The 23312-nt window shown below is 35.4% G+C and overlaps 2 protein-coding genes and 1 long non-coding RNA gene across 3 annotated transcripts in view; 1 reads left to right on the top strand and 2 right to left on the bottom strand.

Annotated features, from left to right (window-relative positions):
• The window catches only part of LOC140748214 (uncharacterized), a 32750-nt gene extending 15945 nt beyond the window's left edge, over positions 1 to 16805 (top strand). The window contains exons 9-20 of the mRNA XM_073080974.1: positions 3645 to 3737; positions 4693 to 4806; positions 5057 to 5122; positions 7720 to 7785; positions 8123 to 8233; positions 8483 to 8582; positions 8664 to 8782; positions 9946 to 10097; positions 11198 to 11335; positions 14964 to 15276; positions 15744 to 15854; positions 16101 to 16805. Coding sequence (XP_072937075.1) covers positions 3645 to 3737; positions 4693 to 4806; positions 5057 to 5122; positions 7720 to 7785; positions 8123 to 8233; positions 8483 to 8582; positions 8664 to 8782; positions 9946 to 10097; positions 11198 to 11335; positions 14964 to 15276; positions 15744 to 15854; positions 16101 to 16196 — 1479 coding nt within the window. The 3' untranslated portion in view covers positions 16197 to 16805. The remainder of the gene's footprint in view (positions 1 to 3644; positions 3738 to 4692; positions 4807 to 5056; positions 5123 to 7719; positions 7786 to 8122; positions 8234 to 8482; positions 8583 to 8663; positions 8783 to 9945; positions 10098 to 11197; positions 11336 to 14963; positions 15277 to 15743; positions 15855 to 16100) is intronic.
• Positions 11886 to 14095, bottom strand: LOC140748116 (uncharacterized). Its single transcript, XR_012102921.1, has 2 exons — positions 13914 to 14095; positions 11886 to 13724 (listed from the first exon to the last, which is right to left on the bottom strand). It is a non-coding gene; the product is annotated as an uncharacterized LOC140748116 (long non-coding RNA).
• Positions 16806 to 16938: 133 nt separating the features above from the next.
• On the bottom strand, positions 16939 to 22965 carry Atg14 (autophagy related protein 14). The gene is made up of 7 exons (XM_073080871.1): positions 22627 to 22965; positions 21453 to 21875; positions 20931 to 21058; positions 18894 to 19041; positions 18247 to 18423; positions 17511 to 17616; positions 16939 to 17184 (listed from the first exon to the last, which is right to left on the bottom strand). Exons 1-7 carry the CDS (start codon positions 22803 to 22805, stop codon positions 17086 to 17088), a joined length of 1260 nt encoding a protein of 419 aa, XP_072936972.1. The 5' UTR covers positions 22806 to 22965; the 3' UTR covers positions 16939 to 17085.
• Positions 22966 to 23312: the final 347 nt, after the last annotated feature.

The following is a 23312-nucleotide window of genomic DNA, read 5'->3' as shown; positions in this document are numbered from 1 at the left end:
TCGCTGTGGGCAAGTCTGTGGCTATTGTAACTGTTATTTGAAGATTCTTCTATGATACCTGGTCGATTTTGTTCTAATGTTTCCGTTTCTTTACCTTGTGTTTTATTTTTACTATTGTAGTGCAATGTGTCCGTCTCGTGGGTCAGTTTAGTCTCTTTTCCATTGATAAATAGTATATTATTTTTTATTATTGCGTGGTGTCCGTTTTTCCTTGCGTCAATCATTGTATTTCTTAATTTCTTGCGTTCCAATAAGGTCGATCGGTCCAGAAACTCAGATATGGCCAACCCTGTGTTTCTTAAACTTCCCTTGTTTCTAAGCAAGAATTTTGTCATACTTTTACTTATAAGTTCTATCAATAGTGGCCGGCGGTAGCCCTTTTTTCCCAATCTAGAGACATCCTCAATATATCCAGTTAGGTTCACTGCAAAAAGGTCTTGGAAAATGTATATGATTCTATCGTGGAGTTCAAAATCGTTTTCCCATTTGTGTTCATCCAAGCCGTAGAGTACTATGGTTTTTTTATCTGTCTGTTTCATTAATTCGGGGAGTGATTTTACCAGTGAAGTCTCTTGCGTTTTTGATAACTTGTGTTGGATTGTGTTTATTGTACTTTTTAATTTATTGTATTCGTTTTCTATTTCTTTGATTTGTGTTTTTAAGGTATTTAATTCCTTTTTGATGTTATCTTGTTCGTAGCTTAAGTTGTTAATGTTTTGCATTAGTTTCTTTTCTGTTTTAGTTAGAGCGTTTGTAATTTCGGTTTTAATTATTTCCTTCAGTTCTGGTATTATAGATTGTCTATTTTTTTCCAACTTTTTGTCTAATAATTTTTCCATTTCCTTTATAATTACTTCAGTTTGGGTCATTTTTTGCTGACTTTTTGGCGTAGATATTGTGTTCATATTCATGTTATCTAGAGTATCACCCAGAATGCTTGAATCATCGTCTGAGTGTATGAGATTACTTTGTACGGTTGGCGCAAATTGGTTTTTCCTGATTGTTATATTCATACTATCTTTGCGCCTGGGAGAAGGTGAGGAGCATTGTGGGATTGCTGTATTATCGGAGGAAGTAGTTGCTTGCTGTTGTCGAATTGGGGTGTTTGTATTATCCGTCTTTGGTAACTTATTATGGCATAGTTGACAAATCCACGAGTTTAGTACATTTTGTTTGAAAAGTTTACTTTCAAAATGATTTATTGAAATATTGGCACACTGTAAGTCATATTTATCTTTACACGATCTACATGTAAGGTGTTGTTTCTCCATAATTGGTTGTAGACATCCTGCGCATGAGTGTTTATGTGACGCCATCTGGATTTCGTTGCTATAAAGCTTGTATAAGTTTCGTTGATTACTAAGCTGGTATACTAGCTAATTAAATAGTTCCGGGTCAAGTGATAGATGTCGTGGTTTATACAGTAATTAATAAACATAATATGGCATTTTAGCAAGTGTTTCTTATAAACACAATATATACATAAAATTGGAGCTTCATATTAGATTTCCATGTAAAACACGTTGATTTATTAAAAACTCAAAGATAACTACCATGTTTAAACTATTTATTTTTATATTGTAGAAAGTATGCACATGAAAGCGTCTGAATGTGCTCGAAAGCTGTATCCGTTATCTAACTCATACGTAAGTCTTCGATGAGTTACGATGTATTTGTATCCCGCCGAGTAACCGCCCAGGTTGAGGGTTTACAGGAGAAAAAAGGCCCAATTGGGACGGCGGCGCTTCCGCCACTCTTTCAAAACGGCTATTCCTGTCGCGTTGCTCCAAAACTCTAAATATACTCCAGTGCAGTAGTGCACGGACCACTCGCGTAGTGTTTGATGTACGGGACACTTGTAAACAAAGTGTACGGATAGTGTACGGCCCGTGTTTGCCAACTGACAATTGTGTCAAGTGATTTTGATTAATGTTTACTTAATGTAAACAAACATTTTTCTGTGTTACTAATTAACAATAATACGTGGCTTAAGTGTTTGTCAGTAACCTGTGAATTATCTCTGTTTATTTATGGTTTTTATTTGTGTGCTATATAAAAATAGGGAAAACTTAGAGATATTTCGCTAAAAATCAAAATATCCGATTGTAAAAGTTATAGAAGTGAGAAGTTTTTCAAACAAAAATAAAAAAGTAAAATTGAAAATGTTTTCTACTTTACTGTACGTAAGTAGTAAAATCAGGTCAGGTTAGGATGTGGGCGATTCCTGTAAACATTGTAAATTGTGTAAAACTTGAATAATTGATTCCACTGAAAAGTTTTCATGTTTACAGTGAAAACAGTCAAAACATTTTTTCTTCGTTAAATATTAGGGAACTAATTATCTAAAACATACTGTGCTCACATATTTGTGTAAGTTCATGTACGAGTACACGACGAGGTATATAGACCTACCTATTTCACATTCAGTTATTTTTATGTTTTAAACTAAAGCTTTTGTTTTGCTTTCTATAAAATCTATTAATGTGTAAAGTAGGTTAAAGTTTCCCGGTTTTGGGTTGCAGTTAGTTTTATACGATCGATCGAAAGAAGCAGATGTATGTAAATATGGTTAATTAATTCAAGGGGATGTTAAATTTTCGCAAATTTTATTACAAACATACCTAATTGAAATTTTTTTTTCGAACGTTTTTCATATGGGTAAAGTGAAACTGTGTATAGAAATAAATTAGAATTTAAATACCAGGTTCCTACGGTAGTAGGAACGACACGAGCCCAGCAGTGGGACGTGGACCTCTGTGAGACTACATGTTACATTTTATAGTGACTGTTGTGTGTGTGTTCACCACGATGATGTTCAACGGGCTTATGGTCTACGGTGATTCGGATACCAGCGATTTTACTAAAGTAAGTTTTTATAGGGACTTACCTTTTAAATAAAATGCGCTAAATAGGGTTTTTGCTGGTGTCTTTTAATTTTTAATGTGAAACTATATTGCTTTATTTTAAATACCTTTTCAATTTTCTAAAATCTATTTCATAAAATCCGTCACCATAGAAAATTACTGTTAAGTTAATTAGCAATAACATAATATTGTGTTTATAATATTTAATTATTTGTATTACTTATATTCTTATTTGAAATATTGATTAGTAAATAAGAATGAATTTATTTTATACTGAAAGTTGAAAATCTATTAGGTATTTTGGGCCAGGGCCACCATTGCAGTCCCTAGATGAATTTTTGCTCATTTTGTTGCTCATTTTAGGACTTTGTGAAGAAAGTGGTAAAGTAAAGACCATTAGAGACCTGTAGAGTTCGTTAACTACTGGTACCTATTTCTGTCTCCCTTTGACAGTCTTAAGCACCTTCCTGTCTCGTTTGATGATCTCTACATCATAGAGCCGCGAGACAACAGAGCTATATTCGTGCACGTTTGCCGGATGTGATGAAAAACAAAAATGTCGGCAAATTACGGCACGAGTTCATCTGCCCTTGTATAAAGATAAATAAAAAGTCGTTTAATACGAGAGGCGCTCGCGTAGAGAGGGTTCCGTTCCGTACTATGCCATTTTCAGTATAAGTTAAAATATTGTAGAGTTCTGTGTAAATTATGAATTGACTCTATAAATCCTATTTTTTAATAGTTTTACGTAAAAATGTATTAGGAAAGATACATTTTCAGGAGAGCCTAGGAGCTCCAAGCGAAGCTGGAAGCGCCGGGAGCGACGCGCGGTCCCGCTGCCTGGAAAACAAGCTGTTAGCCACCTTGGAAGTGGTATGTTCAAAACCTGCTACATAAACCCGCGAAATCTAAATTCGAAGTACTTACCTCATCCTTAAAATGCAGTAGTAGAAATAGTTTAGAATGTTTTTTAGACACATTGGCGTAATTATTTTTTTTCTGGGATAAACAGGCGCAGGAGGACCCCGAAGCTTACTAAAATTCAGATCTATAACAAAACGAGCTTTTGCTTTATGTCTTAGTGAAATAAGTAGATAAAGTTCAAAGGGTGCTAGGTAACACGGTAATGCGAAAGAAACCTGGTGAACACGCTTCTCTATTGCTATTCACGTTCCTGAAATTCATTCCACTCCTCCAGTGACGCCAATGTTGGCCAGTCTTATTGTCTCGGTCATACCACACCAATTTGTTATAGGGCGATTGTTGTGAAATACGAGTATAAGGATTGTAGGTGTAAATTCAGATCTTTGTTGAACAAAAGATTGAGAGGGTTGAGCAAACAGAGCGAACAGCGAGAGCAAACAGTGTATTCTTGCTTTGTTTACGTATCTGAGATCCTTTTATGTAAATATTCATGTCAGTCAGATAGTCAGATGTGCATTGAGGTGGCTGCAAGGGGCGCAGCCATTCATATTTTTAGACGTCGGTCAATGGTTCCATTGACTGAAATGTGCGATCTGTTTAACTTAGAACTTCATGCAGTGGGTAGCAAGGTCAACTACACTTTGTTAATATTAAACCAAGCAGCAGTACAAGAAAAGTAAGAAATAGGCTTGATAAAAAACAAGAAAACATAGGTACACGCGGATTCTGTATAGGTAAATCTACAAAGTGAAAAATATTTTTAATAAATTGTGGGTTTCGTACATGTTCTGTCCTCAACATATTGTTACAAAGATAAATCACGGCGTAAACTGTGTCCAATGTGAGCTCCGAATTCAAACCTATCACTAAGCGAATACTTTATTAGTGAAGTAAATATTTCCAGCTGAAAAACAAGGAAGAAACAGTCCGTGTTCAAGCGGAGAGCCTCGCGCTAGCCGAGGCGCGCATCGCGGCGCTCAGCGCGCGTCGCAACCACCGCGCCGACCAGACCGACACGGTGAGTTGCTTTTCCTACCCATCCTTGGATGGAGGAAAATGTTCAATGTAGGTTAATGTTCATCGACAATTATATCAAAAAAGTCTGTAAAAGAGGCTCTATCATATACGCTCTAAATGATTGATTACGATATCTATGAAAAGTTTACAAAGAAGAATTACAATAGATAATTAGAAATAAATATTTAAATCATAGAAATGAAACTCCAAGGAATGCCACCACATTTTATCATTTTATAACTTATCCCCAGCTCCATACAAGGACTTCTGCTGATGGATGTTGTGTCGAAACAACGGATGTTACTGCGCAAACGCAGGTAAGATATTACCTATTATATAAATAAAATGTACATAATATATAAGAACAAAACAAAATATTAATTATTAATATGAAAATGTTCAATTCGCAATTTTACGAATACCTACCTACTTTAATTTACTTACTTACATGATTTCGCGAGGAAAATTTTATCGTTTCAATTAGATTTTGTTCGATCTTATCACGTGATAACTTTGTCTCTCGTGAGAGATCAATATTGTTGTTGTTGTTGTTATCGCTGTGAAGTTTATTAAGAACATTTATAACGTGAGTGTGGACGGTGGTCGTGCTATTATAGGATGTGGATCACAACATGGTGAGCACACTTCAGGACAACCTTTCCATTATTGAAGAGTTGTATAGAGAGTGCTTTTACGAGGTAAGCATGGTTCATTCAATATTTTTTCTTGAAGTATTAAATTTGCACAAAAGTTTTTCATAAGATAAGAGATAAACATTAAGAAATAATCTTTAAAAAATCACCCGTAAAAAATTTGAGAATAAGATAGTTAAAGCAAAAATTATATTTACGGGTAGGTACAATAATATATCAAAAGATTGATAAAATTGACTAAAAAATATCTATATTTTTATGTAATTGGCAAAAAACAAGGTCGTTAAAACAATCATTAAAATAAATAAATAAACTTTGAATTTTGTTATTTCAAAAATTATCGATACATTTCGTTATCGATATTTTAGATCTTGGTCATAAACATCAATGTCTATATCGATAAGTTCCTAAAGTTGCGTCCCTAATTTAACTGCGGGGTGTTATTGCAGACGGCAAAACAAGAGGAAGTGATAGAGAGGCTCCGCAAGTCCTACCTCGACGTGCGTCTGTCGCGCCGTCCGCCCGCCCGCTGCCAGGTGAGGCACATCACTAAACACCCCACACATCATACACTTCACAGAACATCTAGTATATTTTCTAAGTTTTAAATCCGGCTAAACTTTTAAACCGAGCAATTGGCCGCAACTTTATTGTGTCGGACAGCTGACTATGTTTCTCTGCTTGAATCTCGCGTCTCTCGCTCATCTCAGGGCTGCCCTGATGTTGTATTATTGATTATTATAAGAAGATTGTTATATATTAAATAATTATATATTTTTTAAATATTATTATTTTTTCAGGATATAGCTCTGGAAGTGGACAACTTGAAGTCGGAGATATCGAACTTCCTGAACAGCTCCAATCACGACTCGGTATTTGCGTTACGCTGACTAACGGTGTTCTATGTGCATGTATACTAATTTATTATACACTAATATAGCTATAAATTTGATCAAAAATGTTACTCGACTGGTACCATTTATAGGCCTATAGAAATATATACCTCTGATCCAAATACGTGTGAAGACACTTTAAAGCTTTACTAACAACAAGAAATATAACATCACAATTATAAATTGAATTACATCTGTTATTTTTGTTGCTGTGTTTTAACTAATTGTCACATTACATGCATGCACACCTATCCGTGATACGTTTATACATGTTTCAAGTAATTTTATATAGAATGATAAATTTGCTTTAGGGTCTTATATTGTATACCTACACATTTCCTAGACAACTTATTTTTCAAGCAGGAACAAATGTTACGTTCAACATGATTATACGACTAACGACTGTATTTTTTAAAGTTGATGTAACAAATAAAGTATGAAACCCCGAGTGTATTATCATTGTGTTGGGTTGTGGGGCAGGGCATGTGGGAGCGCGGCTCGGAGGCGGGCGCGGACGTGGCGGACGAGCTGCGCCACATCGCCGCGCAGCTGCTGCGCCTGCGGGAACTCCTCGAAGTACGTGGCTCTGTACCGTGTGCTTGTGTCATGTGTGTTGGCTTGAAGCATGTGTGTTGAAAGGATACTCTAGCGGATTAGTTGATGCAAGGGGCGGTTCGCCCCGGGGCCCCCATCCTGTGCCCCCAAACTTGCTAACTAATCAGCGAAAAAAAGACATCGCCTATAAGTCTGTGACACATTTGTAATTTTGTAAAATCAATTCAACTGTTTACACTGGGGCCTCCTATCAACGTTCCACTCCGAGCCTCCGACGACCTTAGTCGACCACTGAAAGGATATTTACAGTTTTATGATGGTTCTTTTTTCATAATCTTAGTTTAAAAATCGGTTCGTGGGTTAGTAGTTTAATAAAATATCTTAATAGCAGATTTAAGTAAAAACCACATGAAACGATGTATTTTTTAAACCATATGTGTTTGTGATTTATATAGTGCATGTGCTGTTAAAACTACATGTGTGCATGGGCACCGTACTTTTATGGTGCCACAAAAAACGCTTTAGATAATATTAATATTTAACAATATTCCAATTTAGGAAATTGTAACATAAGAAAAGTTCGCATCCAGCTTTTTTACAATTTATTTTGTAACATAGTAATTTTCAAACATTACTTTCCTATCCGAATTCAAATTAAGAATCCCATTACCAGTCCAGTGTCGCCAGTTGCTCCAAAATCAATTTAAGTGCTAATAGCGCCATCTATCAGCGTGGCGCTGATATCATGGTGTAACAAAGTCTTAGGCGTTATTCTTGACTTATTCCTGTTTTTTAAAAACACGCCTGTTGCAGGACGACTGCACATGTGGTTTAGAAGACGAGAACATGAGACTGAAGAACATGAACGACACGTTAGAGGTATGTTTTGAGTTTATAGCTATTTACAATCATTTATATAAACAATCGGCATGCAATCTTGCACATCTGCATATTATGATGTATAATGACTATTCGTTTAACAAGCAAATTGTGGGTATCATAAAATTATAGTTTCTACTTCTACCTACATTGTTGGCTAGGTCTTATTACTTATCAATCTTACCTCTCTGACAGTAATATTTTCAACTATTATTATTTCATTATAAAGAAAATTAATCGATTGAGAGTTTGATTCGGTAGCGTGATTGAAATTTCATCATGGTTTCCACCTATTATTGCTATTGCTTTAATAGAAATAAAAAAAAATGTTGTTTAGGTACAACTAAGCGAGCTCCGTCAAAGGGTGACAGAATTGGAGTCAGTCCTGGAGGACAAGGAGAACCTCGAGCAGCAGTACCAGGGCCAGATCGATATAAAGGACGGAGAGGTAAATGAAAGGTTTCATAATATCATGTTGGTTGTGCGTGTAATTTTACACATGTTATTGTTACATATTATAAAATGAAATCATATGACCGGTCAAGAGATTCCTGTACTTCTGTTTTATATTAATTATGTGTTCATGTGTTTAACTGTTTACATCACCCAGAGTATGAATCTAGTGTGGAACGACAATTGCTTACCTATTGGTTTTAATTTAGTTTTTCGATAGACTTGAAAATTCGATTGTTCACAGATAAACAGATTAAAACAACAGTTAGCCGACTTGGAAGAAGACTCAGTAGAGCAGAGAAGTAACTGCAATTCTCTCAATTATCAAATACAACAACTTCAAGGTGAGTCATCTTGTATTTCTTTTTGGTACATGTAAAGTCACAAGTAGGAAAAAAAAATATGACGTTTATTGACCGTTGCAGTTCTGCTTCAAGATCGGTCAGACGAACTGATAAGAACCCAGAAGCAGTGCGAGGAACACGCGTCAGTAGTGAGCCAATTAAAAGAAGAGCTCAGTAAAGCGGAAAATGTCAGTAAAGAGGTAAGACAAACTACTTTATAGACTTCTACATCCGTTTGTGTCGATCTTTTTTTTATAATATAGACGTAGCACACGAGCATGCAGTCCACCTGATGGTAAGTGGCTACTGCCGCCCATTGACATTTGTAATCAACCCCACATAGGATTAGATATTTGTACCTTAGGTCGGCCACAGATGCGCCGCAACCCTTGAGGACTAAGTTGGAACGCCTCGAAAAAGTATGTCTCCCTTACCACACCCTTCAAACCGGAACACAGCAGCGCCTAACACTGCTGTTATTAGGCAGAAATAGGTGTGGCGGTGGTGCCGCCGGAGTCGAACCTCAAAGGGTTCTACCACCTTCAAACCTTCCGTCGATACTGATTTTTATTGATTTGATAAGATTTATTTAGAGATATCTGAAATAGTCTAGCTAATAATATGCAGTAGGTAGAAGGTAAAATATTTTTGTACTTTCATCTACGTTCCATAGCTCGTGGGTCGTTGGGTTGAGTTCGAGCCAAACTTCTAGTCCGCTCTGAATATATAAACTAGTCGCGTCGCAACAGGAAATTGTAGATATTAGCGGGACGAAGACAGCTCGGGACCACCCCCGGCACCCGCCGCTGCCCGCTCTCGGCCACGGGATGCGTTAGCGTGCCCTTACTGTTGTTACGGAGTATCAGCTTGTGGTGGTTTTCGACTGCATTGGCTCCTCGACTACACCTGCGCGCAACAACTTCAAAGCGGACTAGAAGTCTGGCGCGGACAATACTCAATTACAGTGTTAGTACAATATTAAAGCAGCAACTCTAGTGTAAAATATGAAATTCTTATTCTATTAATGTTGTACAGATGACCTTTTATGCTAAAGTCTAGAGTATTCCTGTAAGTTTCATGAATGTTTGGACTTAACGATTAACTATGTAGAGTCAACTTACCCTATGATGCTCCGTTTTGGAGCGAAACACATATTGTTGGTGGTATGTATCGTGGTGTATATTTTTAATTTTTTGCATCTGCACGCATCCGTTGTGGAAGGAAGGTACATACTGCGTAGTTTAAAATATATACCATCATACATATTTGTAGTGGATTGTTGCGAAGTAATTTTAATCTTAACTTAATAGCATGGATTTCCGCAAAGTCCTGAGACAATCAACTATCCAATGTTGTGTGTCAGAACGGTCAGGTCCGCGCGGAGGTGTCGGAGCTGTCGTCGCAGGTGTGTCGCTGGCGGCGGCAGCTGGCCGCCAGCCGCCTGCGCCTGCGCGCGCTGGGCGACGAGCTGCAGCGCACCAGGGAACACAGCCGACACGTCGAACAGCATTACACGTGAGGAGATTATTCTTATGCGTCTCTTTTATCGAGTTGCACTGTAGTCAGATTCATGATTAGGTGTCCAAAATGTAAATCTATCTAAAAAATACGTTTTAAATTATAGTTTCTTATTATTTACGATATGATTAAAGTAATAAAACGATAATCAAATAATAATGTAAGTAAATTAAGATCCATTCACATTTTCCAATATTCATATTACCTCAATTTCGTTTCATGCAGCAATAATAATAAAAGTAAGGTTTATGGTAAAAAATTAAAATGCGTATAATGGTAACACAATCGGGATCCAAAACATTTTTTATGCCGCCATTTTTAAGTTTCGTATAAGTTTTTTGTTGAGTTTGTTAAAGCTTTTGTTTCTTGTTATTTTGTTACTGTTTAGAAGATTTGTAATCGTATTTTAACGATGACATTTCTTTGTTTACATTTTGGACACCTAATTATGGATCAGAGTATGCATTGTTTTGAATAGAGTTATTTATTTTTATTTTTAAAGACACTTATTGTAGTGTCAGAAGTGTTCGAGATATTTTAAAACAGTACGTAGTAATTAAGCTCAGTTTTGGATTAATTTTATAAAAAAAAACTTCTGTGTTATAATTCTCTTTCTTCTGAATATAGTTTTATATAGGGTGAAAGTTTTCAAATGGGCCTGGACGGCGAAATTCGAAATATAGAATAGCGATAGCCTTTTTATTTAGTTTGTCTTTTATTTGACAGTTTTTTATAATATAGGAGTAGCACACGAGCATACGTAAGTATAAGTGGCTATTACCGCCTATAGATATCTGTAATTAACCCCAGATAGGATTTGATATTTCCACCCGAGGTCGGTCACAGATGCGCCGCTACCTCTGAGGACTAAGCTGGAACGCCTCGGAAAAGTATGTCTCCCTTAGCACACCCTTCAAATCAGGGCACATCAACGCTTAACATTGCTGTTATAAGGCATAGGTGTGGCGGGGGAGCCGCCGGAGTCGAACCGCAAAGGGTTCTACCATCTTCAAAAGTAACTCCTTTTAGCATTTTTCACTAGTTCATTTAGTTTCGGATTTCGTTGTATAAAAAAATCACTGTAAATATAATGTCAGGGAGGTGTCGGCTCTCGCGGCCCAGCTGCAGGAGCAGCTGCAGGAGGCGCGGTCGCGCGGCGCGGCGCTGTGCGCGCAGGCGCAGCGCGCCGTGTGCGGCGTGCGCCACTGGCTGCGCCGCCAGCGACAGCGACACAGGTCGGTGCACCTCAAACTATACTTCTTATACAAAAAGTTTTTGTCGCGTTTTTGCTCAGCCTAATCGGAAAAAAGTTATAGAGATAAGAGTCTTTTTTTTGTAGAGAATTTAATTTCCTACAAGATTATGCAAACGAAAAAAATCTCGATGATTTACATTGGAAATTAAAATAAGTTTTTTTCTGACTCAGTCTTAGAGGTATTGTAAGACTGAAATATCATATTATTATGTAAGTCAGCCGAAATCTATACCCTTCCACCCAAACGCAAAAACTATTTCACAATAAAATTTGTTGTGATGGTGGTACTTAATTGTAAAAAGTGTCAGTTTTTGTAATTAGAAAGTGAAAACTGTTACCCCCTGTCTTTTTTGTAGACAGGGTTACACAACAAGGTGAATTTAATTATGTGTATGGCCAAATTTTAAACTAGCAAATAGCTGTTTTACCAGTATGGATGGTACTGAAAAATCAGTTACAAAAATTAATTAAAAAATCAAAGACATTAATGAAAAAATTGGTTACCGGGAAAAAATTAAATAAAACACACATTGTCAATAATATACTTATATATTTCCCTAATTAAATTTTAAAATATTACATAAATTAATATCATATTATTTCACCTAATGACAATGTCCACATTGGGCAGTCTTAATCCATGTGACATCTTAAAATAAAGTATTATAATAGCACAGCACACCTTTTTAATGCAAAGCTTTCACAGCCTTCATTAAATTTAAAAATATTACATAAATTAGTATAATATTATTATATCACATAATGATAATGTCTACATTGTGCAGTTTTAGTGCATGTGACATTGTAAAGTATCATAATAGCACAGCACAATGTATCAAAGTTTTCACAGGCACTCACATTGACAAGTTGCTCATGGGATACAAAACACATAGCCAATAAAATTTAACCGATTCAATGCGAGTTTTATGGCTTCAAATTTTGGCACTTCTCGCGTGCCAGTCGCCAAACACAAAAGAAATTCATGGCACAACTGTGGTGCCATCTGCACGGAATCGGTTAAGCATAAAAAGTTTGCTATGTGTTTGCGCACAGACTTTTTCTATGTATAACTGTGTCAGTTATGTAACAATTATACGTAGAAAAATAAGATTTTAACAATGGAATGTTATCAAAATTTCCCATATTCCATAATTATAATACCTTTATATTTAAGAGGTATTGGTATCGAAGAGCATCAGCTTCCATTCATAGGTACATTATCTGAAATAAATACTCATTGTTCACATAAATGGACATTGAGTATTCATAAAGATAGATAGGCACGGAACTGCAATTGTGAAAATGATTATAGGCAGATGCATACATAAGTGAACACAAAGTGAGTTGTCCAAATAATTTTTTTTAAATAAAGTAATTAAACCTAGGGATAAAGCTTGAGTCATCTTATGGAAGGTATAATAAATTAAATACAAAAAAATGGTGCAGTCAAGTGTCAATTATATAAATAGATTGGTATATTTATCATAAGATCTGAAAGGTTGCATGACAACATGCTACAAATAATTGTTTTTTTTTCACCCTAAAGTATTAACAACTCTAAAATGAATATGAAATCTTTTCAAGTTCTGGAACTAGATATGTAGTGTATTGACAGCATAACCTAACCAATAATATCTATCACATGATACTATAATAAGATTCTTACCTTTATTATTTGGTTTCATAAATGTATTTTTACCAATCTTCTAAAACAGTATAAATATAATCTGAGGTGATACATATGTGATGTGGTATGAAGATGATGATACAAGAAAAAATATGACAAAGAAGATGATAATTATATCATAGCATCACATTTTTGTCAATAAATATTTCGCAATACTATCGCTTTTGCATGATGTAAGTACTGTTATCTGGCATTAAAGGTTAGGTTTAATATGCTGAAGTTACTATGCCAGTTGGTTTGTTGTATTATGCTGTTTTATGTAAGAAAATAATAAAATGACACATCTCACCTATATATGCAGCTGATTTGGTAGTGGAGACAGCACCAAGACTATTGAATTATCGTGGATGACGCTAACCATTTTCAATAGCTAGGTATTATTTTACAAACCATGTTCTATAGAAATTATATCCCATGTTGCTATGCTTTCCATGGCATCAGCAATAATCGAGTCATGGCATATTTACATTGTGTAGTTTTAATATATGTAACATACATGTGGTAAAGTGATTCCCACCATTTATTTGCAGCTGGCAGAAGCAACCATGTATGGTTTGATACAGATTTATGCATAAGATTTAAATTTAATCTTAGATTGTGCTTTTGCACAAGGATATTTCTTTGTCTGGGATAATCACATTCACAGGCGTCGGGGCGTGGGTCGGCCATCTTGTTACAGCCCCTGTGAACAATATTCATATTATTATTAGAAAAGCATTTACATTTACAAAATCTATTTCACGAAATGATTAACATTGGTATAAAAGTTTGAAATCGAAATCAAACACGTAACTAAATATTTAATCGCTGTTTCAACAAGTAAATAAGTTTAGTGAAAATAACGTTGATAAATAATCGTGTAATTACTCACCGATTATGATCCGTATATTTAATAGGAGCAGCACCGTGCACGAAGTCAGCATGAGCGCAATGGGTCCGGGCTCCGGGCTAGACATACAAATGAAACAAATAGTTTGAATTGGAGAGAGATGGGTGTTACATTCCCAACATTTTTATCATAGTTCTATTTGAATTTTATATTAAATGACACCATAGAGTTGGCATAGAGTATTATTATATACATGTTAAATGACACTGACAGTTTGACAACTTTGACACCGAGGGAAATATATTGTAAAGAAAAAAGAAAACCAGTGTTGCTCCTTGTAAGTTTTCACAACCGTAGAGTATATAAGGGAAAAACAACGTATTTTATTTTTAACCCAAATACATCACAAATATGAAAGTAAATACATAACTTGTTAAAATAATGTTTGTAATCTAAAATTGCTGTCATACTTAATGCTTTTTTAATTTACTTTTGCAAATGTTTTGGATTACAATTTTTATTAAAGGAAAATTACTTCAATAGTAAAGTAAGAAAGCTATACAAAGTTTAATTAAAGATGAAAAAAACTAAGCCGTATGCGGAGTGTTTGGCAGGTGTGTGAATTTTAATTAAACAAGTAGCAACATTTTCTGGCACGATTGTTCTCTTTCTTGGCGCTTAAAAAATAAGATTTTAAAATGACTATTTAAAATATGACGCTTTTAAATAAATGATGCCAGTTTTGTAAATTTTTTCTATAATCAAGGTTGGTGTAGTGGAGTCCTAGGAAATAATTAGGAGGCTACTTAGGCCACGCGTATCGTAATGTACTATTTTCATAATATAAGCGGGTTTATGTCAAACGAGCTATAAAATAGTATACGATAAGATAAGATACTTGTGACTTAAGTTGCCTATTATCTGCACGGCGTTTAGCACCCTCGCTACGCTCGGGTGTTAAAATAGCTTCACGCCGTACAATAATAGGCTACTTAGGCCATGCGTATCGTAATGGACTATTAAGAACTCGGGTTTGCACATAATAATTCTTCATTTAAGAAATGTTGAAATAAAATTGTAAATTTTTTATAGGGATCAAGAAATTAAGATAAAAGAGCAAGACATTCTTATTCAAACTCTGCAACAGCGTCGATTACCATCGGATATAGAACAATCGAGTACCAGCGATCCAACAGAGCCTTGTTGTTCCAAACATCTGTCGGCGCGACCGAGACGTAGCGAGCACAGATGTACGAGGACCAGCGAGACCACTAGCTGTTCAAAGTGTCCGTCTTTAAGGCCGAAGATGCAGGACGTTCATACAAGTGCGAGTGAGATGAGCAGCTGTCAAACTGCACCGACGCCACCAAGACGGTTGAGGAAGAAGCTCTTGTGTGATGATACGGTAAAAAATAATAAATAACAATAACATTATTTTAGATCTATATTATTATACCTTGTAAGTTTTATTGATTGTATAACTTTTTAATTAGAAGGTGGTAGAACCCTTTGTGGTTCGACTCCGGCGGCACCACCGCCACACCTATTTCTACCTAATAACAGCACTGTTAGGAGCTGCTGTGTTTCGTTTTGAAGGGTGTGGTAAGGGAGAAAGACTTTTCCGAGGCGTTCCAGCTTAGTCCTCAGGGGTAGCGGCGCGTCTATGGTCGACTTCAGGTAGGAATATCTTATCTTATTTGGAGTTGATTACAGATGTCCATGGGCGGCAGTAGCCACTTACCAGGTGGACTGCATGCTCGTCTGCTACTCTTACATTATAAAAAAAATAGAATGTTTTACTGGTTATATTGGTATTGGTTATCAATTTATGTAAGATGTTTTTGTATATATTGCTTTTGCTTTATATTCCAGCATTGCCAATGGCCATCGTACAGCGAGGCGTCTGCTCAACAGCCGATGCGAGCCGACGTGGACACGAGAATGTCGCAGGACTCAATACGTCCTTGTTCTACGGGGGAAATTGTACGTAAAAATAATATAATTGGATTAAAAAATATAGGACGCTCTATTTCGAAGTCGGTTAATTAAGTCTTCTTTAACCCCTTCAACCTCAACCAAGTTATTATTGTCTTGCATAGATGTTGTCTTTTATTAAATTTATGTTTATTGTTGAATGTCGTAACTGTAAATGCCATTGCAATTATTTAAGAAGAAAAAATGAACTGAAATTGTTCATATTTATGTTTTGATTAATATTTTTTGTTGCAGAGAGATGTATCGCCAACGGACGAGCTGCTGGAGCGCGTGGAGCGCGCGCACGAGGCGCTGGCCGCCGCGCACCGCCGCTGGCGCCGCGCCACCTAGCCCGCAGCGGTAGGCGTCGTCGCTACACAACTATTATATATTATGAGTAACTTAGCTGGATTCAATTGTTCTTGATAAACAAATGTCATTAAGCGGATTATTTGTCAACTGTTTTATTAATATGAATCATTACGTCTTATGGAACCTAATGTGTAGTACTAAATGAGTAAGGAAATTGCAAGATGAATGAGCTGGTTCGCAGCTCGGATTCAAATAATGAAATAGTGAGCTAAGTTACTCTGCTGGTTGGTCACCCTTTGGTGTTAACATAAGTAGTGGTGATCTCTCTGTAAATAAAGTAGTCTGTGCATAGTCTATCGATCAGAACAGATCTATTATTATTGAGAAAAAAGACATTTTTATATGATTGTGTTTGAAATATTTAGTCAATTTAATACTAATTGAAGCAATTTACATTATGATAACTAAGTCTGGGAGAAGGAATAATGATGGCTTTAATTTATAGGGGTCATAATATTTCTGCTATCACATTATCTGTTATCAGTTTATGCATTAATGCTTTTGCATTTAGAATTGCATTTATTAGAGATATTTTTAACAGTATTGTTTTACTAGTCTTATTTTATAGAATAATTTATTTGTAATTATTGTTTAGAATAAAGATTTGTTATGTATAGATATTCATTTTATCTTATTACAGCTTTTACTTTACTACAATTATTTTTACTTTTTATCAGCTTATAGTTAAAATTTTACGATTGGAAATTTAATAAAACACGGGTTAAATAATGTATAAAAATCTATAATATTATTTACAAAATAAAAGTAAAATGAAAAAAAAATCACAAAATTTTACAATTCCACTATGCGTACTTTATGTATGTACTGATTTGATAGTTTTCGTTAAAGTGTTTGTTAGTTTTGCGTGTCACTTGGTCCAGCCGCGCCACATGGAGGCGAGCGAGGCGGCCGCTGACGTCACCAGCGACGGCGCCGGCGCGGGCGGCGAACAACTCAACTCTTCCATCTGGGAATTTATTTACACTTAGAAAAGATAAATTTCTTTGGGCAATTAGGGTGATGAGAAATACAAACGGAGTGGCAGGTTGTTTGGGTGCACCACCGCACGTAGCTGTGTATGTAATATAAATGGATGAGGTTATTTTTGTATCTTTAATTATTAAAAGTGATTTAGGTAAAAAGTACTCTTGAAAGGTACCTTTCATAGATGAGAAGCAAAGCCAAATAATATCATTGTCAAGCGAATCATGTTGTGTGTCATTTAAATGTATAAATTGCACAAGTTAAGAACGTGAGCAGTGTTTTTTCCAGTTAATTTCGTATTAAGCAAACCTCAGCGGTCTCGGGCCAGTTGAGATGCTCGGGCGGCTCGGGCTCGTCCAGCTCGTCCGCGTCCCACTGCCACGCGCTCGCCCACTCACCCGACCACGCCTCCACTCTGCACCGATAAACCACATTATGTATTTTAAATAGTTTCTTGTTTCTCTAAAATGTTAGAAAATATATATTTTTTTTATATTTAGGGAAATAAAAATATTTCGTTATAATCATGTTATGTTGTATTTTAGTGTCGATTACAAATTTTTTTAAATTTTGAATCTAAATGGTCGTCCAATCCAAAAGGTAAACAGCGAAACGGTAATAAAAAATGTGTAAACGCGATAAATATAAATTTACAATTTTAGGTAATTCAATTACATTAGGTATTCAATGTATTTGGTTTATATATGGACTTATTTTTTTCTAGAGGTTGTTTAGAATTTAGATTACATACATGTATACCGATGATGGTTTTTGTTTATTCATAGAGATATGGATAGAATTACAAGTTTCTTTTTCTTTACATTTTAAATATTTTTTTGTGGAGTTGGTGTTAACTTCTTCCCACTTTTTTTGATTCCCACTTTCATTTTTCCGTCAGATCTATGTAACTTCGCTTGACACCTTGAATTTTACAAGACATGTTATAGGTACAGTAAAAGCATAAATCTGATATTGTTATTGGACATGCGATGGCAGTCGGCCTATACGTATTATAGTGTGAAAGCTCGAGTGTGTGTGCACTGACTTGCCGAGCGCGGGCTCGTCGGCGGCGGCGGCGACGGCGAGCGCGTGCAGCGCGGCGAGCGCGCCGGGCGCGGGCGGCGGCAGCGCGCACGCCGCGCACAGCGCCGCGCACGCCGCGCGCAGCCGCCGCGCGCCCGCCCGCCAGCCGCGCGCGTCGCCGCACCACGCGCCGTAGTCGCTGCACACGGGGACGCATACACTTAATAAGATTATACATACCGTAAAGTACTAGGCTATCTAGGATATACGACACGAAGTGTATTAATAATGAGAAAATAAAATAACCAATGAAAACTTTGGTTGCTTGAGGAGGGTGTTGTAGTAAAAGGCAATATGAAATTACACACTAATTTTAAGTAGCCTATATTGTTATTTCGATATTATATCAATTAACTTTAAATTGCATTCATTATATTTTTATATCAATTAAGATGTTACAGAAAAGCCACATTGATAATTTTTTATATTACTATACTCCTCTTATTATAAATACTTAACGATACTACAAAATTTTAACTGTAATTAATCATCTCGTAATCGATTAAATATCTCATAATAATATTTACTCTAAGATTTTACAAAGTCCGATGTAGCATCATCACGCCCAGACCTCAATATGTCGGTGGTGTATCGTCTATCTCTGTCTACCTGAGCGAGATGGCGCAGGGCAGGCGCACGTCGAGCGTCCAGGCGAGCAGCGCCAGCAGCTGCGCCGCCAGCCCCAGCGCCGCGCCCGCGCGGTGCGCCGGGTTGCCGGCCGGCGCGCACGCCGTCGCGCACTCCTTGTTCGCCGACACTGAACACACCATACATACAATATTTAAAGAAGACTGTTTCTACACTCACAGACCCATACAATAGGTATAGTGTCGCTTATAAGGATCAAATTCTGCGAAGTAATGTTACGTGACAAATTAAAGGAAAATGAAAATTTTGAAGAAAATTCATATATTTTCGTACATTGGCATACTAATCCTAAAGGATTATACATAACAAATGATTTATGTATAATTCATTAGAAACATACATAAGTCATACTATTGAAGAATTTGTGGTTAATAAACTAATTATTCGATATTATGACCATGACATACGGCTTGGTATGAGAAAGTAATATTTTGGCAAATAAGTTACCGCCGTTGTTAGGATTTTTTTTCTTCATATTAATCAATCGTACAATGGATGTTAGGATTTATTTTGTAATAAAAATAGATAACTGATTTGATAGTAAATTCTTATTGTTTGTTGTTTACAACTTCGTGTCAACGTTAAATATGATTTTCTACATCTCTTTGTTTAGTAATCACTCGAATTTGACTCGAAAAAGTCATTCTCGCAAATTGTCAACTTTACATCTGTATGAAACGAAACTCCGCCCATAGCAAGTTAAATCTATTATAATAGTAGAAGATCCGAAGCTAAATCGAACTGGACCGAGCTGATAATAGAATGAAACTCATTTTATAACGAAATTAGTACATTGGGTAATTATTATTATTAATTTTCATTTTGCAGAAAACCCTATATCAACGTGTTCACAATAAAACAGCGCTTCTACTGATATAAAATTTTATCTATTATCATCATGAGTGAAAGTAGTTGCCAGCGAAATACCTGTTTATACCTGACAACCCAGTAGTTCGTCCACGTAAATAATAGGCAACCCAAAGCCTGCACATTCTGTATGTTTTTAACATTCACTCAGAATAGAATTTACTTATTATCTTGATGTTGCAAAATATAATTTTCAATTAAATTTTAATTTTTCAAAAAATAATTAAAATTATCCTGTCCAGGATTTTTTTAGCAAACCCATTTTTAATGTATTACCCAATGTACTTATAAAATGAGCTTCATTCTATTATCAGCTCGGTCCAGTTCGATTTAGCTTCGCATCTTAGACCATAATGGTCCTAAAAATAACCTTAACTAACTCGGACATAAAAATATAAATTCTTGGAGAACAAAACGTCCGCTTTCGAACGTTTGTACCTGTAACACAGGTCTAGAACCATGTACAGGGCTCTTGCGACTTGTAAATGTGACTGTGTTAAGATCAATAAAATATATATTTTATTTTTAATTTTTAAAAAATGTTAATACGTAAAATGTTTCAATTGATGAATGGCGGGAACTTATCTGCACAAATTACTATGAAACAATTAATATTTTCTCAAAATTGAGGCCTTTTCTTTAGTGTGTCATTTATCATTCCTTCCCAGATTTTGATCCTTATAAGCAACACTATCAAATAGTGGAATCATATATATACGTATTTTTTTTTCAAAATGAACTCGTTCGATTCCCGGATAGGGACAAACTTATTTTAACAAATCATGATGCAGTTTTAGATTTTATCAAAATCGGCCTCGTAACTCCTTTCAGCATTTTTCGTTAATCCTTATAGTTTCGGATTTGGCCCTGAAGGCCCATTTGAAAAATTCACCCTGTATATATTATGGCATACTTACTGATATCTGTTTATCTTGTATTCAACCTCGAGTATAAGTCATTTACTACATGCTATTGAATATAGGTACTGACATATTTTACATGATCTGTATGGAAGTGTATCTGTCAACATAATATAATAAACAATAAATAACATGATAACATGAGTGCTCTAATATTTTTTTCCTTAAAAATTTAATAAAACCTATCAATTTATTAATAAATCATATTCACCCCAAGCCTGTATGTGAGAAAAGTCCCCGTCAGTGTCGATCCAGGGCGCCACGATGTGCAGCTGTGGTCGCCTCGGAGGCTCCTCCGTCTCATCCTCTCCCACAAACTCCATATCCTCTATACTATCACTAGAATAGAATAAAATACAGAGTTTTTACATATCACTCATACATATGGGTCCTGCTTTGTGAACCTATGAAACTGTAATATCACTTATAGTATGAAGTTCACTAAAGTATAAGATATGTAATATTATTATTATAGAGTAGGTGTTTCATAGTTATTTTATTTTGGTTTGACCTGAGGAAACTAATACATAATTTTCCTTGTATTTTAATTTAAAAAAAAACAAACTTCAATTTATTTAATAGTTATAGCACAAAATAAAAACTAATTTATTTTGTGGTTATAGTATCATACCTACATTAATTTTAGATAACAACTAGTTAATGAGTTGTTTCATATCCTGCATAATAAATATATTTTATAATTAGCAATATGATAGAATGTTATAATAAGTACCTGGAATCAAAACTTATATATACTGGAAAGATATATCTAGTGAGTTGACGTATTCTTGACCGTCGTAATGCAGCCAATGACTGCGTCTGGTCATTGTAAAAGCTGATCTTGTTCTGTAACTCCAACCGTTGTGCCTGTGCATGCTTGCCCAAGCTCGACACTCTCTTCTGATACCTCGGCAGCTTCTGCTGTAGTTCATTATTGTATTGCTTCAAGTCAGTGAGCTCTTTCTTCTTGTTATCTATAATACTTTTTCGTTGCTCTATGGCTAATCTCAGTAGGTCTAGCTTGTCTCTGGATTGTTTAGTCTCAGTGAGTAAGACATCTTTCTTAAGTTTACTGGCCAATAGTTTCTCGCACCTGTCTAGAACATGTTGCCTGTTTATTTTTAAACGCATTAATTTCACCTGTTTATCTGCAAATCTGTAAATTGAAGTAATATTTTATGAAATTACAGATGTTACACACAAATTAATGACTAATTTTGTATATCACATAACACACTTGATCACACAATCATATCACATAATTATACAGAAACAGGAAATAATTGCTTATTGTTTACTATGTGTAAAATGATATCAGGGAGCTCTTATCATATAAGTGTGGCAATTTGCATACTGTCTATTCTTAACTACAACATCTGTCTCAAGTTCGCATTACATGCCTTATTACATCAGTTTATGTAGAATTTATCATAAAAACGAAATGGACACTAGTTTTATTTTAAATGTACTTTGACAACAGGAGAGGTCTGTTCCATCTATATATTAAATTAACCTACAAATATACAGGAAAGACTTCAATAACATATCAATACCTGTTGAATGAGTTTACCCAAAAATTAATCCACTAAAAGCTTAAGAAAGCAAATTTAAATTACGACACAAGTCTTTATTTACATAGAAGTTGCATCTAATATCACAATACACATTTAAATAAAGCAATTATTCAAACTGGAAGTAATTCTTTACATAAGACTTCTATTCTTTTTTCTAAACAAATACACAATCCAAATATGGTTCAATCTCAAGGCCTTCTGTTATGAGTATGAATGTAATTAAATTATGAAATATACAATGGATTTTTTGTTTCTAGACTAATGTCTGCATTCTTCGCAATATAAGTCGTATGAGTCATTATTCAATATTATAAATATTGCGCAAAATCTTACCTATCTGAGTAGGGCATCGAAGAATGAACGAAGTTACCATTTTTAACACAGTCTGCGCAATAAAAGTTCCTTTTCACTGTATAACACAAAGTGCACTTTTTGTAATGGCCATCGCTTTCTGTAGACGACACCCGAAAATCCCTGGGAGCCTCGCTTTCTGTTAAATAACTCATTGACATAATTTCTGCGTTGTTTAAATTACATTGCAAATTGAACACAAAAACTTGTCATTCTCAGCTGGAGAAGTGAACGTTATTAGTGACATTGGTGACAGTGATGACATTAACATACTTTACTTGCGCAGCGGTATGGATTCTTGCGTTTTGGTCAAGTTCAGTGACAATTTAGTTTTATGAATACAGATAAAAAAGATAGCTTTTAGCAATAATACACATAAAATAGTAAAGTAAATAATATTATATAAAAAAATAGAATAACGAATATAATACAGTATAGTATAGTTATAGTAACATGTTATTCAAATTATTAGTGAGGGGTTTTTGGGAGCTCAATCCTTAGTCTTTTGAATGGTAATGATTACGACACCGGGCGACCAGCCATTTTAATAAATTATTCTGTTTATGGATTTATCAAAAGGCAAAAGTCAAATTATAAAATTGATTATAATTGAAGTCGGAAGGTGATAGAATAGTACGACCGGGGAGGTATCACCACCACATTTAATT

Source organism: Epargyreus clarus, unplaced genomic scaffold, assembly GCF_041222505.1.
Source record: "Epargyreus clarus isolate Ecla_fem2 unplaced genomic scaffold, WU_Ecla_fem_2.2 ptg000015l, whole genome shotgun sequence".
Taxonomy (NCBI): domain Eukaryota; kingdom Metazoa; phylum Arthropoda; class Insecta; order Lepidoptera; family Hesperiidae; genus Epargyreus; species Epargyreus clarus.
The sequence above is the reverse complement of the archived record's forward strand: the minus strand, read 5'-3'. Positions and strand labels throughout refer to the sequence as shown.